Source organism: Culex pipiens, chromosome 2, assembly GCF_016801865.2.
Source record: "Culex pipiens pallens isolate TS chromosome 2, TS_CPP_V2, whole genome shotgun sequence".
Classification (NCBI taxonomy): domain Eukaryota; kingdom Metazoa; phylum Arthropoda; class Insecta; order Diptera; family Culicidae; genus Culex; species Culex pipiens.
The window spans coordinates 97,886,050-97,904,324 of NC_068938.1; the positions used below are offsets into that span (position 1 = coordinate 97,886,050).

The 18,275-nt window shown below is 36.6% G+C and overlaps 1 protein-coding gene across 2 annotated transcripts in view; it reads left to right on the plus strand.

Moving 5' to 3' along the window:
- The window catches only part of LOC120426315 (pseudouridylate synthase RPUSD2-like), a 358,154-nt gene that overhangs the window by 323,871 nt on the left and 16,008 nt on the right, over positions 1 to 18,275 (plus strand). For both annotated transcript variants that reach the window (XM_052707796.1, XM_052707797.1), the window contains exons 7-10: positions 3,051 to 3,271; positions 10,590 to 10,780; positions 10,849 to 11,055; positions 11,140 to 11,450. In XM_052707796.1, the coding sequence (XP_052563756.1) occupies positions 3,051 to 3,271; positions 10,590 to 10,780; positions 10,849 to 11,055; positions 11,140 to 11,450 (930 nt within the window). The remainder of the gene's footprint in view (positions 1 to 3,050; positions 3,272 to 10,589; positions 10,781 to 10,848; positions 11,056 to 11,139; positions 11,451 to 18,275) is intronic.

An 18,275-nucleotide genomic window follows, 5' to 3' on the forward strand; every position in this document is an offset into this window, starting at 1 on the left:
TTGATGTCGATTCGGTTTCAAGATGTATACAAAATTTCAAAAATTTACAATCCTTTTTATTTGACTTATTTTTTATTTTGTATAAGTTTAGATATATTTTAAATCAATTTCATGACATTAAAATATTTATTACCAAATTAATGTCCATTGAACAAAACTAACAAGAAAGTTTTGTTTATTTCCTCCATTTCCCTTGCCTCGGAAATGAAAGCACGAAACGTTTGCATGTTCAAAGTACCAGCGAAACTATATTTTTTACGATCTTGACACATCACATCCGTGCAACAAATCCTGCATGTTATTGGTTTCAATGCTATGGCTTCCATGTAATAAAAACCGTGCAGTGGTGTAGAATTTGAATCAAATCAAATTCAATACAAATAGGAGGGCTTTTGTTAATTTGATTTGGTGAACCGCGGTGAATTTTCTTGAAATAATTCGAACTGTCAAAAATCCACCAAAGCATCTACCGGTGGATACTTTTCTACCACAGATTTTTGTGCGATCAATGTGGTAGATGCTTTGGTGGATTTTTGACAGTTCGAATTATTTCAAGAAAATCCACCGCGGTTAACCAAATCAAATTAACAAAAGCCCTAGGATGTTTTCTGAACAGTTTTAGTTTTTTAAATGTTATTTGCTTGTTATAAATCGAACAAAATATTGAACTACAAAATTAAAGTAACCCAGTTTAAACAGTTTGAATAATATTTCTAAACCTTTAAAAAAAATCATTTCCCATTTCTGTTCAATAATTTCTTTAAACAAAATGGTTACGTTTTCAAATCGTAGTATTAAGTTTTTTTATACATCAAAAACTTATTAAAATAACACATTAAAGTTATACAAAATGAAGAGATCGTCTCTCCTTATCTATATTTTTTGAAATAAAAAAGGACACAATAATATTTTTATATTTTCAAGTCTCACATAACAAAACGGCCAGAAATAAAAAAAATGGACGGCTGTTTGGGTGAAAATTAAAAAAAAAACTATTTTTTTAAACAATTATCCTTAAACATAATATTGTTCATGCTATAACTTTTCGTGAACAATATTTTTAGAAATGGACATTCATGAGCATATTTTTTCGAAAATTGAAAAACTTTGTTTTCTTACTTTGAGTCAAGCTTTAAGTAGTTATATCTTGTAAACAGTGAGTACATCAAAATTTGAAATATCAGAAAAATCAGTGCTTTCATAATCATAACATGAACATGATTCAATAAAGCCTTATCAACAACATCTATTAGTTATTGGTTTTCCAATAGTTTTTCGATTTTTTTTAAACAAACATTTTAAAGCTTCCATAGCAGCAATTTTTGGTCTCAATTTTGACATATTCGGAATCCTTGGAAAATTTCACGTTTGTTAGAAGTATTGGAGTAGTAAAGTAAAGTAACCTACTTTTCTACTTTTTTCACGATACACGTGCTGAAAAGATATACTTTTTAGCACTGAAATGGGTGCTAAATAGTTGGACATTTCAGAACTTGTATTTTAATTGAGTTGAATTTATTTAATTGACTTTTAAGTCAAACACATGGAAAATTAACCACAAGGAATCAAAGGATATTTTTGAAATTTTTAAAATTTGGTATACTAACGGTAAAATTTGAAATCTTCTTTTTGCAAATACTTTTTTCCTTAACATTGACCAAGTCACATTTTCAGAGTTACCAATAAAATGTGTATTTTTGGTTCTTTTTTAAGAATCATCAAGCTCACCTTAAGAACGTTAAGTTTTAAGAAGTAAAACACTGCTATGATATTTAAAAATGCATTGGAGTGATATTTTTTTTTGCATCATTCAATATGGAAGGAGAGTAATCTAAGTCTGAATGCTGCTAATAAAAGTCATGTTACAGCTTGTATTCTGGATAAGCTTTAAAAAATAGTCCGGTTCAGCTGTTTATGAGTTCTTCAGTTAAAAAGATTTTGTTAAAAATTATTTTCAATTACCATATTATTATGTGAATAAACCAAGAAATAAACCCTTAGTGTAAGAAAAATCTGATCAACAGATTAAGTTTTACTCATATTTTTTAATTTAAGAACAACTACACTTCTTTGTCATTCCACGGTAAATTGCCTTCAAAACCACCCAAATCGCGCTACCTTCGACATTTGAAGGCGTTTCTTCGTGCTCATGTTTGTTTGGGTTGGTTCCCACATCAACCGACGCAAACCTCTTCGTTGCGGTTCTCCGTTCTGATTGACTAGACTGATTCGTGTGCCATAAATCACCGCGCCGGGTTTTGCGACCGTCTTGTAAAAGTTTAACGACCTTTCCGACGATGTGCTGCCGTTCCAATGTCTCAACTAGATATCACATACATCATATCGCTCACTGTTGATTGCAATTTGAAGAAGATATAGTTTTTATGAGCTTTTGCTGTTAAAAATACAATAAAAAGGAAATTTATGTGTAATTGCGGTTCCAGAAATGGTATACTTTGCAAAGCTACGATCAAACAACGTAAAACACGATGCAAACAAATGTAACTTTTTTTCCCTCTTAATATTCTGACCATTTTCCCCAGAAAAATATCTGTACAATTGCTTCTGCTCTGATTCTCTACTGATTGCCTAAATCAACGTCCCAGGAATGGTTGGTCCTTTTGGCCGCCACCCTCCGGATGTCGCTTGCCTCACCTTTTTTTCGTGATTAATTAACCTGGTTTGTGTTTCACTCTCACTACCTTTGTTCAAACAATGCTAACCGTTTCCGTTTTTACCTTGACCCTAATCGTTTCAACTCCCATCCGGTTTCCTCATCTCTGAATGCCTTTTGTTTTTTCTTTGTTTAACTTTTCTTTTTTTCGTTTTCTGTACCTTTATATCTCTTATTCTCTCGTTTAAAATAATTAGCATAAAATTATTTACCTAAATTCTACCGTAATAAGTTATGCAAATAACCACACACCACCAGCAGTCGGTGTTTTGCTGCTTGCGCATTCTAATTTCGGTTTCATTTCTCTTTTATCTCAACCAAACAAACAATCGTCGCAAAAAAAATGACAACAAACAAACAAACGTACAATAAAAAGGTCCATCCGTGCGGCCGCTATCGCCACAACACGGTGGTGTTCATCCTGGCGAAGGAGTACAACCTGAAGAACCTGCGCACGATCCACCGATTGGACCGGCTGACGTCGGGCCTGCTGCTGTTCGGCCGGAGTCCGAAGAAGGCCCGCCAGATGGAGCACCAGATCCGGAACCGGCAGGTGCAGAAGGAGTACATCTGCCGGGTGGAGGGCGAGTTCCCCGAGTGAGTATTGCAATGCTGAAATTGAATTGTTTGAAACAGAATTGAAACCATTGAAAATGTAAATTTGAACTAGTAAACTTAATTTCGGAATTTAAACAAAGGTAAAAGTAAAAGGAAATTAAAGAATCGAAGACAAATGATAAATTCAATGATAAAGAATCAAAGACAAATGATAAGACAAATTGAGACAAACTGTGACATACTGAGACAGACTGAGGCAGATTGAGACAGATTGAGACAGACTGAGCCAGACTGAGCCAGACTGAGACAGACTGAGACCAACTGAGGCAAACTGCGACAAACTGAGACAAACTAAAACATACTGAAACAGACTGAACAGACTGAGACAGACTGAGGTAGACTGATTCTGACTAAGACATGCTGAGACCAAACTGAGATAGAATGAGACAGACTGAGCCAGATTGAGACAAATTGACGCAGACTTGGACAGACAAATACAGATTGAGACCAACTGAGACAGACTGTGGCATATTGAAACATAATGAACAGACTGAGACATACTGAGGCAGACTGAGACAGACTAAGATAAACTGTGACAGACTAAGTTAGACTGGGACAGACTGAGACAAACTGAGACAGATTGCAATAGACTGAAACATACTGAGACTTACTGAGACAAACTGAGGTAGACTGAGACAAAATTAAACAAACTGAGGTAGATTGAGACACATTGCGATCGACTGAGACAGAATGAAACTGAGACAAATTGAGACAGACTAAGGCAGACTGAGAGACAGACTGAGATAAGCTGAGACAGACTGAGTCAGTCTGATACAGATTAAGTCAGAGTGAGCCATACTGAGATAGTCTAAGACAAACTGTGACATACTGAGACAGACTGAGACAAACTGAGACAGACTGAGACAGATTGAGACAGACTGAGACAGACTGAGCCAGACTGAGACAAATTGACGCAGACTTGGACAGACTAATACAGATTGAGACCAACTGAGACAGACATACTGAAACATACTGAATAGACTGAGACAGACTGAGGCAGACTGAGACAGACTAAGATAGACTGGGACAGACTAAGTTAGACTGGGACAGACTGCGACATACTGAAACAGCCTGAACAGACTGAGGCAGACTGAGTCAGACTAAGATAGACTGGGACAGACTAAGATGGACTGGGACAGACTAAGATAGACTGGGACAGACTGAGACAAACTGAGACAAACTGAGACAGATTGCAACAGACTGAAACATACTGAGACAGGCTGAGAAAGACTAAGACAGACTAATACAGACTAAGACAGGCTGAGACCAGACTGAGACATACTGAGACACCTAAACTGAGACAGACTGGAACATACTGAGACAGGCTGAGACAAACAGACACAGACAGACTGAGACAAATTGAGACAAGCACAGACAGGCTAAGACATACTGAGACAAACTGAGGTTAACTGAGACAAAATTAAACCAACTGAGATAGATTGAGACACAATGCGATCGACTGAGACTGAATGAGACAGACAAGACTAAGACAGGCTAAGATAAACCATGAATAACTGAGACAGACAGACTGAGACAGACTTAGACAAAATGAGACAAAATGAGAGAAAATGACACAAACTGAGGTAGATTGAGACACACTGCGATGGATCAAAACTGAATAAGACATACAAGACTGAGTTAAACCATGAATAACTGAGACAAATTGAATTAAACTGAGCCAGATTGAAACATACTGAAACAGACAAATTATGGAAGACTAAAAAGATATGAGAAAACTTAAGACAGACGAAGACAAATTTAGAAAAAAAAGTGATGATTTGCTTCAAAATGAAACAGTTAATACAAACTGAGAAAGACTAAAATATGCTGAAACAAAATCAGACAATTTTAGTTAGATAAAAAAAACTTGATTCGGATGCAATCTTTGAACGGAAATCATGATTGATACTGAAGTCTAAAAGAGTGATTTTAAAATGTGTTACAAATTGATCAATGATGTGTCGAGCAATTACCTACCAATCAATTTCCTCCCCCTCATAAGAGCCTTCAATCACTCCCGATCACGTAATTGGCGCCAAGTTCAGTGCCCTGGGTGGCGTCTCTCACATTTGCTCCACATTGTGAACCATAAAAACAGCAAAAGCAACACGTAGTAACATGACTTTTCCGTTTACTATTATTGCTACATGCTGGTGGAGAAGAGCCTTTCTCGGAAAATTCCGATCTACCCATGGGTTCAGAGTTGAAAGCAAGAGATGCGATGCTGGCAGCAGTGGTGCCAGTGTTGCCACCCACTGGGATTTTCCTTCAAGTAAGGAAGCGAAAAATCCAAAAAAGGGCAACCATGTGGGCTGGGTAATTTAATTATCCCGATAAAAATCCAATACATGTTGCTTTTAATTGAACCCACCCTGCTCATCCTGTCACCCAGCCCGACATACCAACAGACGCTCTGGCAGCCTCATTTTCCCGAAGGGGATTTTTCCTCCACCCTGCTGCAAATTTTCCCCGTCATGTCGGGACACTGGCTGCTGTCTGGATGTAGGGTAATGAAATTGATTATTTTATTCAACATTTTTTCCTCGTCGTTCCTTTTGGAGCTTCCTTCCGTTTTCTTGACGAACATTAGTGGAAGGGATTTTTCCACCCATTTAATAGTCAAGATATTTGCGTAAGTGGCTTATGTTGAAGCAATTGAAATTGCCTTTAAGATTGTTCCTTCAAATAAATTGATTTGAGACATATTTGACACTAACAGTAATCGAGAGGCCAATGCGTCCCACAATGTGCAGAAAATCGAATGGAGCCTGCTGGAGATGGCCAATATAATGGGAGCCTGATGGGATGGAAATTGATTCCGGAATGAGATCAACTCCGGAACGGAACGCCGCCGTTGCTTGTCTGGTGCGCGCTACTGCCTGAATTGTGGGGGTTAGTGACACACTGTGGTGTTTGTTTCTTCTTTTTTTCACTGCACTAAAGATTCGACTTACTAGCTGGCAGGCTGATTGTGGGGGAGAGAGAGGTTGGGTGTCAGGAAGACTTGATGGATCCAATTAGGACAATGGCGCTCAGTGCCGTATCGATGGTCCTGTTTGAGGGAAACAGATAAGCCTGGAATTCATTAACTTGCAGGATGAGGATGAAGGCTGGTCTGCAGTAAACTCTTATTTTTTATTTCTAATTTTTGGAATTGAATTTGCTAACTTTTAAAATCATCTGTGTCGGTAATAAAAATGATTCACTTCTTCAATCTTTTTGAATCAAAGTCGTAAAAATATCTTTCTTTTTTTAAAATATATCATTACAGATATGGTGAACCTTTTAACTTCTACTAATATAATCTATCTTATCAAAACAAACGAATCCTGTTCGTGCAATGTACAGTTCTCTACCAAAATTGATTTAATTTATGTTTTTTGCCTCAAATTTTTCGGGGAAATAACCAAAGAAGCCATTTCGTGTTACACTCAACCCCCGGTGGTTGATCACTTTTTCGTTTGACACTTTTTTAGTTTGTACCCCGTTGGTTGGTCAAAGTCAAACTAAAAAGTGATGAACTGTCACTTTTTACACGGCGCTCACGCAAACTATCAAAACAAACGTTTGATAGTGTGCGTGAACTCCGTGTAAAAGGGGTGTCAATCTAAAAAGTGACCCCGTTCGTTTGGCAACAGTTGGTGTCAAACCATCGGGGTTTGAGTGTATTGGTTCCATACAATTTTGGCAGCTGTCCATTAGGGTGCCCAGAAAACCCCCTTGCTTCCCAAGCGAAAAACGATACTTGTCTAGATTTTCCCACACAAACTTCACCTCCTAGTATCAATGGGTGTAAATGTTGACCAATTTTGCTCTTATTTGGCTCAGAGACATTAAATAGCTGAAGGAACAATATTCAGCTTGTGGACTGTGGAGTCCCTCCACAAGCTGAATATTTTTGAAAAAAGTCTCATATTCTCGGCACCCTACTGTCCATTCAAAAATGGTACGTAAATATTCGAAATTCTGTGTCTTGTGAAGGAATTTTCTGATCGATTTTATGGTGTCTTCGACTAAGTTGTAAGTATTGGTGAGGACTATTTAGATAAATATTGGTACACGCATAACAAAAATTGTCGAGTTTCAAATTAACTTTTTTTTCACAAAAAAATATTTTCCAAAAACCTAAATCTATATGTTTTAGGAGCAATTTTGAGCCATAGAAAAGTATGGACAAAATTTTTTGCCACATTATGAAGATTATAAAGAAAACATTTGTTTTTAGAAAAATAGAAAAAAAACGAAACTATTGGCACTACGCCCCCCGGGGCATGGCCTTCCTCTAACGTGGGATTTCTGCTCCAGCGCCTCTGACGAGACAGGAGAAACCGGGACCGACGTTTTACTTCACCATCCGATAGAAGCTCAGTGGATAAGGCGGGAATCGAACCCGCGTCTCATAGCATCATCGGGATCGGCAGCCGAAGCCGCTACCCCTGCGCCACGAGACCCAGAAATTTTAGTTGAAAAAATTATTTGACTTTTGTTTTTAATTAAATTCAAATTTGCAATCATATAGCAAAAGTTTAATTTTGGCTGAAAAATTCCAGTTTTTTTGATTTTTTAAATAGTTTACATGATTAACCATTACCGATAATATTTTCAGAAGAGTTGAGACAATTTCCAATCAATTACCAAAGATACATTGAAGACTGAAGATTTTTAGGCTCGTCCAAACAGGTTTTAATTTTTTATTATAAATATTTCAGAAATTATTTGTCCTATTTTCAATGTTAAAGAATCAAACATTTGTGAAGAGATCTCATCGATTTTTTTAATTTGAAAATCAAGACTAACATTTAAAAAGGGCGTAATATTGAATTCTTGACCTTTCGAAAGGTAAATCGGTACCGTGAGAACGGTAAATTCATCAAAATTGTAAGTTTTGATAAGAAGAATTCTAAAAAAAAGATATGCTTTCGAATGACTACCCAATAGCGTGGTTCACGTTTCTATGAAAAAGACAAAAGTTGTTATTTTGTCTTGCATCAACCGGAATTTCGTTCTTTTATGTCCCCAGAAGCACTCCTGAAAATTTGAGCCCATTTGGTAAGGTCTAGGAGCTCCAGTTTTAATTTGAAATTTATATGGGATTATGATTTATTTTCCATGGGAAACTATCTTTTTTTACATTGTATTAGGATTTTTTTTTTATAAATCGATGAAATGACTTGATTCTTATAGTAGGAGATAGGTTTTGAACTGGGGAACAACTTTGTAGAACATACCAACATGCTAGGAAGTGACCCTTTAAAGATACAGATACTTTTAGATGGTGGCTGGCCCCTTCAAAAGCCACCATCTAAAAGTATCTGTATCTTTAAAGGGTCACTTCCTAGCATGTTGGTATGTTCTACAAAGTTGTTTCCCAGTTCAAAACCTATCTCCAACTATAAGAATCAAGTCATTTCATCGATTTATAAAAAAAAATCCTAATACAATGTAAAAAAAGATAGTTTCCCATGGAAAATAAATCAAAATCCCATATAAATTTCAAATTAAAACTGGAGCTCCTAGACCTTACCAAATGGGCTCAAATTTTCAGGAGTGCTTCTGGGGACATAAAAGAACGAAATTCCGGTTGATGCAAGACAAAATAACAACTTTTGTCTTTTTCATAGAAACGTGAACCACGCTACTACCCATTCTTTTATAATTTTTTTTATCACAAATTAAGCAACGCAAATAAACCATTCTAGGATAAAAATTTGATGTGCCAAAACCATCAATCTTTTGACATATAAAACAAGATGTTCAAAACTCATTTGAAAATGTTGCCAACTTTGTAACTAAGACACAGCAATCGAGAAAATAAAAACAAAAAAAATATCGATTTTTTTTATTCATAAGTGAAATTTTTTGTTCTGTTGAGTTAAAAATAATTTCAAAGTTATACCTTACAATCGTTTCAGTTTTAAAACACTTACAAAAAATGTTTGAAATGAGTAGGAACAATTAAAAACAATAGAAGTTTTTTTGTAGATCACAAAATACAAAAATTGTAAAAAATGATCAGTTAATAATTTTGGAAAACATAAGCAACTCTCTACCAAAACCGGAAATGGATTTTATTTGTATTTTTGATTTCGCTCAAACTTTGTTGGAGCCTTCCCTATGACCAAAGAAGCTATTTTGTGTCACTGGTTTAACCATACAAGTCTCCATACAATTTTGGCATCTGTCCATACAAAAATGGTACGTTAATATTTAAACAGTTGTACAACGGCAAAGTTGTAGGTATTGTTGAGGAGAAAAAATAGGTACACGGTTTTTTTTGCAGATTTCATAATTAAAATCATTTTTTTTTTTCACAAAAACTCAATTTCCCAAAATACGTATATTTTGATATTCGAGATTTTTTTATATGTTTTAAGAGCCATAGAGAATTATAAATAAAAAATCAGCCGCCATGTTATGATTTTTTGAAAAAAATATTGATTTTAGGTAAAATCGAAATTTTGCACCAACAAAAAAATTTACCCCAATTTTTAATGTAAAATTGAATTTGCAATCGAAAAGTGCTTAAAAGATTTTTTCATAAAGGGCTCCGTTTTCAAGATATAGTCACCAAAAGTTTGATTTTAACGAAATATTTGCAGTTTTTCGATTTTAAAATTTCTAATCTAATCCATTTCTAATTCTTTTTTTTTCAGTTCATTTGCTATGAAAAAACAGAAAAAATGAAGTTTTCTAAGTCTCGCCCAAACAACCCACCATTTTCTAATGTCGATATCTCTGTAACTAATGGTCCGATTTTCAATGTTAAAACAAGGAACATTTGTGAAATTTACCGATCTTTTCAAAAACAGTATTTTGATTTTTTTTTTAATCAAGACTAACATTTTAAAACGGCCAAACATTCAATATTATGCCTTGTCCCGATATTATTTTGGCATCAAAACTAGGGGTTATAAGTTTGAAACATGAAAAAATATGACCACAGGAAAAATATTACTTATTTTTTAAACATTGGCAAAGTTACAAAATAAAAACTAGCAAAACCATAAAACCATGTTGGGTTTCTAAAATTTAGGTTTTGGAAACTAAAAATTTGGATTCAGGCTATTTTTTGACCAAAGCTAGTCCAGAAGTGGGGTTGGATCTTAAAGGGTTAACTATATGTTTATTGAACTTCGGTTTCTAGAAGAATTGAATGTACTTTTAAAAATCAGAATGGTAAAAATAACAAGTGCGAACGACGTAAATCAAACTTAGAATCATAACCAATTTGAAACAACAATCACGATGAATGTAAAACTAATTTTGAAACATTTTTCAAATCCCCCTCACCCCACAGCGGCATCATCGAGTGCAAGGAACCGATCGAGGTGGTCAGCTACAAGATCGGCGTGTGCAAGGTGTCCCCGAAGGGCAAGGAGTGCACCACCACCTTCCAGAAGCTGGGCTACAACGGCAGCAGCAGCGTCGTGCTGTGCAAACCGCTTACGGGCCGAATGCACCAGATCCGCGTGCACCTGCAGTATCTGGGTAAGATTTCTCGCGAAACTGTTTTTCAAGAGTGTATTCGGAGGGTTAATTGGATTGATCTGTTTCAGGCTACCCGGTGGTGAACGATCCGCTGTACAACCACGAGGTGTTTGGTCCGTCGAAGGGCCGCGGCGGGGACATCGGCGGCAAGAGTGACGAACAGCTGGTCAAGGATCTGATCAACATTCACAACGCGGAGAACTGGCTCGGCATCGACGGGGACTCGGAGCTGTCGATGTTCAAACCGATGAAGAACGACCTGGAGGATGGAAAGGGTAAGTTCCGGAGGGGGGTTGACTTGGCAGTGACATGGGTGTTGATTGAAGCTTTCGTCCCTCCTTCTCCCATCCCACAAACAGGACCAATTCTGAGCGATGACGATTCAGAGAGCGTGTCCCGGGAGGCGTCTCCCTGCTCGGAAAGCCCCCGGCCGGTGTCGCTGGGCAGCGAAAGTCCGAACGAAAACATGTGTGCCTCGATGCTGAGCTCGAACGTGGTGACGACGCTCAACACGTCGTCCAGCGTCGGAACCAGCACCAGCAGCAACAGCGTCGGCGTCGGAAGCAACAGCGTCGTCGTCAGCCACATCGTCAGCAGCAGTTCGCAGTCCGTGTCGAGCTCGGCGGCCGCCGCAGTCGTCGCCATCAACGCCCGGCTGCAGTCGCAGAAGGTAAGTTAAATATTTAAGCTGTTGCTGTGCATGCTTTCCAGCCCTAGAACTCCGCATGAAGAGATGAAGGAGATGTACTCTGTACTCCTGGGCACTCTTCACCGAAATGGAACAATGCACCGAGGCTTTGTTTGCCCAGCAGAGTGTCCTTTGCGTAGATCTTTCGAACCATGTGAGGGGGGAGAAGCTTTGTCTGTTTGCCAAGCCATGTATCGTACGATGACTGCTGGGCACACGTGGACGGAGACCCTTTACAGTTGTGTTGGGAGCTGCAAAAAATGCAAACCGACAAACGATGGTCGGTGTTATTTTAGAAATTTAATTACAATTTATAATAGCTTTCTGCATAAACAGTTAGTTGTTTGGCTGGGTTGGGAGAGCTATTAAAAGGTGTGATGATAAGTTGACACAGAGTCGTATTCAAGGTTGAAACTGCTTTGTTCTAATCTTTCAACATAGAGTATTAAAAAAAACCGATATTGAGGCTGAGTATAAAAAAAATATGTTTAAAAACGCAATAAAAAATAAAAGATTTTGTCTCTCAACGATTTTAAATAAAGGCTCTGAAAGGCATCATTCCCGATCGGCCATTTGGCGGCCATATTTGTTTTAGAAAAGCATTCAAATCTTGATTCAGAATGTTTCAATAAAAAATGGTTTTCTTTGTGTTGTTTGTAGAAGCATGTTACTTATAGTGATTTTTTTTTCATTTCAATTTACTATTTCTGGACCCTGAATTCAGAACCATCATTGACAGTCATAACTTCAAAAGTGAATGACACCATCTACGACCTTAATGTAATGCAGTATCGCAAACCGTTTTTTTTAGCTAAAATTTTTAATTTTTTAGTCAAATCTTACATTTTTTTTAAATTATTGCAAATAACTGAACTAGTATCAAATGCATTTAAGAACACTTTTTTAATTCAAATGTAGAGGCTATGGCTAAGTATTGCAATTTTTATATTTTTTTGCTTTCCCTCCTTCAGGGGACATAATAAATATTTTTTCAAAAAACTTCAAAACTTCCATGAAAACAGAAGTTTAGTCAACTGAAAACAATCTAAAGTGCATTTTTCTGCACTGATTTTACGAAATTCTGATGTACAACACCTCAAAAACCTTTTTATTCGAAAAATATTAAAAATTTCACCAATTCTTAGATATTTTGTAAACAAATAATTGCAAAGCGACTGGACAGGTGTAAAGTGCATTTTAAAACACTTTGTTCATTAAAGTGTTGTAACCATGGCTCCTTATTTTAATTTTTATACATTCTTATTTTTTTGTGCTGTCGAAAATTTTTGTGATTTCTGCTAAAATCATTTCATTAAACATGAAAATTTCTTCATATTTTTTTTAAAGCAGACAAATTCATTTGTTCTTGTCATATTATTTATTGTTTGTTTTTCCAATCGTTTTAAAAATAAAAGTTTTGTGGATTTTTTGCGAGAAATCCGATAATTTATTTTTATTTTCATCATATTTAACAGTGAAATATTTCGACCCGTTCAGCAGATTTAGCAACATAAAAATTATTCATTTGAGCAATTCTCTTCGAAATCGGCTGATTTCATCAACTTTTATTTTTTGTATTTTTTTTTATTAGGCACAAACTTTGTGGGGGTTGTTTTGTCCAAACAAGCCAATTTGTGTCATTAGTTCACCCATACGAGTGTTCAAAAAAAAAAAAACAGCAGGTGTGAAGTGCGGTGAATCGTGGTCGCTGCCGGTAGCGGCAATGCGGCCCAGCAAGAAGTTACCGGGGAAGATCTCTTTTTACCCTGCCAGAGCTCTTTCCTCTCGCAGGGGAGATGATGACGCGGTTTTGGACCTGACGTAACAAGGCGGAGCAATTCCAGGCCCTTGGGGAGCTGATGATCAAGCACATCTATAAAGGATATAAAACTGTGTTCTACTTTTAAGCTTTCTCTATCTCTATCCGCTTTCCCTTGTAATTTTAGTAAGTTTTTTTTCTTAATTTTTCTTACTCTTGGTGACATCTTTATTTACAAGCAATAATTGTTTCAAAATGGATTATGATGTAACACACAGCTGAAAGGAACTCTAAAACTCTGTAATGTACCTAAAAAGAACTTATTGTATCTTGATTATTTACCAATAAAACCGAATTGAAATTGAAAAAAAAACAGCAGGTCATAAAAAATGATATGTAAATATTCGGAAATCTGTAACTTTGGAAAGAATTTTCTGATTGATTTGGTGTCTTCGGCATTATTTTTTTATTACGAAAAATTTAAAAATAGGTTCGCGGAATTTTATTCCCCTTATTTTTATTTTTTTGCAAAATACATAAATTTCCCGAAATCCGTGTTTTTTCTTGATGACATTTTTTGACATGGTTCAGGGGACAAAAACCTCAACTTTTGAGAAGTGTAGACAAAAAAATTCCGGCTAGTTATCATTTTTTTTGAAAAAAAGGAGTTTTTGCAAAAAAATAATACTTTTTTGACTTCATTTTTCAAATATGCAATCGAAAAGAACATTACAGATTTAAAAAAAAGGTCCCAAGTAACATTTTTTCTCAGGAGTTCTACAAGAGCTCTTCAAGATAGCTACAGCATAGCAGTTTGGACCGCGGTAGGATAAAATTCTCTTCAAGTACTCTTCCAAACTCCTGAAGAAGTTTTGAAGAGAATTTTATCCTACCGCGGTCCAAACTGCTATGCTGTAGCTATCTTGAAGAGCTCTTGTAGAACTCCTGGAAAAAAATGTTACTTGGGGTGCACCGTTTCCAAGATATAACCAGTGTAATTCCAACTGAGAATTCCCATTTTTCGATTTTTTTTAATTATAAATTTTCCTATAAAATTGTTTCTACAATATTGAAGATTAAACATCTGGTGGCTGAAATACAGCGGATAAAAAAAAAAGAAAATTGTTTTCTTATCAAAACATTCCCACATTTTCTAATGCCAACTAATGATTCTATTTCCATTTTGAAAAATGAAACATTTGTAAATTTCTATGATTTTTTCTATGAATGAAGACTAACATTTTAAAAGTGACAAACTTTCAATATTTCGCCTCATTTCATGATTGAAATGTTAGTCTTGATTCCAAAGTCATCAAAATATATTTTTTTTTTTGAAGAGATCATAAAATTTCTAACAATTCAAACTCGTTTGAGATAGTAAAATCATGGTATTTTTTCTCATTTTAAACATCAAAGTGGTTAATGATCTGTTGCATTGCCAAACGCATTTTCTCAATATTTCATCACTGCCATTTTGTCGCCATTCCAAACCACTTTAAATCACTTTTGGAAGCATACTAAATTAAATTCCCAGAACAAGACAATACAAAAAAAAAGAATTCTTGATTCGATTACCCCAAGTATTTTTTTTTTTCGAGGGTAACCGAGTCTAGAATGTAATTGAATGTTTGTAAAAAACAATTGAAATTTGATCAATTTTTATTTCACAATTTGAATTCTTACTTTGAAACTCAATACGGCTCTGATCCCAAAGCCAAACACAAACACACAATAATGGCCGAACAGACCATGAATTTCATTAGCACCTGCCTGTGTGGATGCAAGATTTAGCTCAGTTTCATAAACATCATTCCGGTTAGTTTATTCAGTGACGAAACAGATGTGTGGGTGTGAATGGGTGCGATGTGCTACACCGCCACTTCATGCCAGATGCATTTCATTCATGAGGGAGGAAACTTTGTTCGAGTGCCCCGTTTTGGAGTGATTGCATTTTGTATGAAATATTGCACTTGTGCACTTTTAAACAGTAGTTTTGTGCACAACACCATCAGGTTGTCTGCTCGTGGCATTAAATTCTAATTTGTCGGAAATTTGCTACTTAATATTTCAACGACTTTAAAATTGCCACCCCTCAAAACGGGGGTAAACTTTCAGCCAGCACCGCACATAATAACAAGTTATTTGCAGCAAAATTGAATTCCATGTTTGGCACTCCAGCATAGGATGGCTCTTATTTGAAGAGTGGTTTTGTGTGATTGTTTTTGTCCTGCAGCAGCAGCAGCAGCATCAACCGACAACGTTAAAGAGCGTTCGCCACACCACTTTCATTTGCATAAATTTATCAAAAGTTAATTACTTCATCTGCAAACATGTGCAACACACACTCACTCACTCCCAGCTGCCTGCCCTTCCTGGGTTAGACCCGAACATCACACAGAAACAAAGTGTCCAACCCAACATCAGCGGGAGTGTGTTTCGACACACTCTACTCTAATATTTAGTCGACGTTGTACTAGCGTGTCGAATGTTGACTTTGAGTCTTTTGGCAGAATTGTAGCTGGTTGTATGGTGCAATTTTGCCACACGTCATACAAATTTCGTTTCTTTTAGTTTATCATGCATGTGACAAGCTGCCACAACGACAACAACGAATTTGTGTGTGTGTGTGTGCCTGAGGGCCGGTATCACTAATAAGTGGTTTCACATTCGTCCACCCCAGCACGACCAACCACCCCGCATTCGGGATGCAGAATCCAACCCAGAATCTAACTAACTAACTCTATAACTAGTTTATTTGGCCTGTGGTCATTTTCGCCAGCATTACCCGCTGGCGCTACCCCAAAACGAGTCCTGATGCAGTTTTGACGCGGTTCCAGCTGGGCTTCCCGTCTTCCGGAGTGCACCACACAGCAGTCAGTGTGGCCAAATTGGCGTTCGGGCGCGGTCGAGGTTCGGGTTAAGGTTAGGTTAGGTGGGATCATTTTTTTTGCTGGTGCAAATGTGTTGGACACGCATAAACAAATTTCAGTGCGTTTTTTTTTTGCTGGAGTGTGACCATGTTCAAAATGCACTTGAATTCAAAATTAGACCAGACATCATTTCCGGTGCTAAATATGCGAACGAGTGAAATGTTGTCGATGTCGAATTTGGTTTTATGTGTTATAGAAAACTTTTGATTAAAAACTAACTTAATCCACCTATGTGGTTGGAGCCTTCCTCACAACAATGGCTGTACACAAGTTTCATCTATTTTTTAGATCCGGCTTCCAAAAAGTACATCGATATCACTTAAGGTCTTTTGATAACCTAACTAAGTTTGGGTCGGATGATGGACCCGGACATAGTTTACATACATTTAAGTGGGATCCGGCTTCAAAAAAGTACATCAATATCACTTAAGTGGCCATTTCTCGAGACAGGGTTGCCAGATCTTCAATGTTTTGGACTCGTTGGAAAGGTCTTTTGATAACCTAACCAACAATAGGTCGGATAGTGGATCAGGACATAGTTTACATACATTTAAGTGAGATCCGGCTTCAAAAAAGTACATCAATATCACTTAAGAGGCCATATCTCGAGACTGGTTTGCCCGATCTTCGATGTTTTGCACTCGTTGGAAAGGTCTTTTGATAACCTAACCAACAATTGGTCGGATAGTGGATCAGGACATAGTTTACATACATTTAAGTGAGATCCGGCTTCAAAAAAGTACATCAATATCACTTAAGTGGCCATTTCTCGAGACAGGGTTGCCAGATCTTCAATGTTTTGGACTCGTTGGAAAGGTCTTTTGATAACCTAACCAACAATAGGTCGGATAGTGGATCAGGACATAGTTTACATACATTTAAGTGAGATCCGGCTTCAAAAAAGTACATCAATATCACTTAAGAGGCCATATCTCGAGACTGGGTTGCCAGATCTTCAATGTTTTAGACTCGTTGGAAAGGTATTTTGATAACCTAACCAACAATGGGTCGGATGGTGGACCCGGACATAGTTTACATACAGTTAAGTGAGATCCCAATATATGTGAAAACACATTTTTATACATAACTTTTGAACTACTTATCGAAACTTCAATCTGTATAAAACTCGATCTATGGGACTCTAAACCAAGTCGAATGCAATAAGTTCGGGTCAAATCGGTTCAGCCAGTGCCGAGAAACATGAGCTAGTTTGTTGGTCACATACATACATACACACACACATACACACACACATACACACAGACATTTGTTCAGTTTTCGATTCTGAGTCGATATGTATACATGGAGGTGGGTCTACGACGTTTTTATACGAAGTTCATTTTTAGAGCAGGATTATAGCCTTACCTCAGTGAGGAAGGCAAAATATGATGTTTTAGTATTGTTTCCAAATGACTCAAGTGGATAATTCTCATCGTTTTCACCAGGGTTACCAGGTCTGAACAGAAAAAAATGGCAAACAAAACTGAAAAAAACCTGACAAGCTACTTTTCTCAAAGTAATGAACAACATTGTGCTCAAAAATGGTGTACCGTCATCAGGGGTGACATTGGGTCTGGGGGGTCATACAAAAATGCTGAAATTTGTATGACCCAATCTCTGTACCCAGACTTAATGTCAGGCCTGATGAAAAAGTCTGCATGAAATATTTTTTTTTTTTCAAATTGTCACCCAAAACATCTAGCAATGCCAGATTTATCTGGCAACCTGGTTTTCACAAATAAATTTGTTATTTCGATTGGTACTGTCCAGTCCACGCAAAAAAAAACATGGAAGTATAAAAAGTTTGAATTTTGAGAAGATATTATCTTGTAAATTTAGGTTGATCATCTTCAGTGAAGTTAACTATTTTGAGAATCACAAAATTAATTGATCTCAGCAAACTTTACGCGTTTTGATCTTTGCATTTTTTTTACTTCCCGTGTTTTTTAGTGGTCTTCACATGCTATGGAATTTTAAACATTTCAAATAAAACTCTAGATATGTTTGAGTTGACAAAAAAATTACTGTTGAGCTAAATAAAGTGTATGAAGGCCTATTTTTTCCGAAATTTTCCAAATAATGTAACTTCAAATAATTTGTTCCCTTCAGTCCAATTTT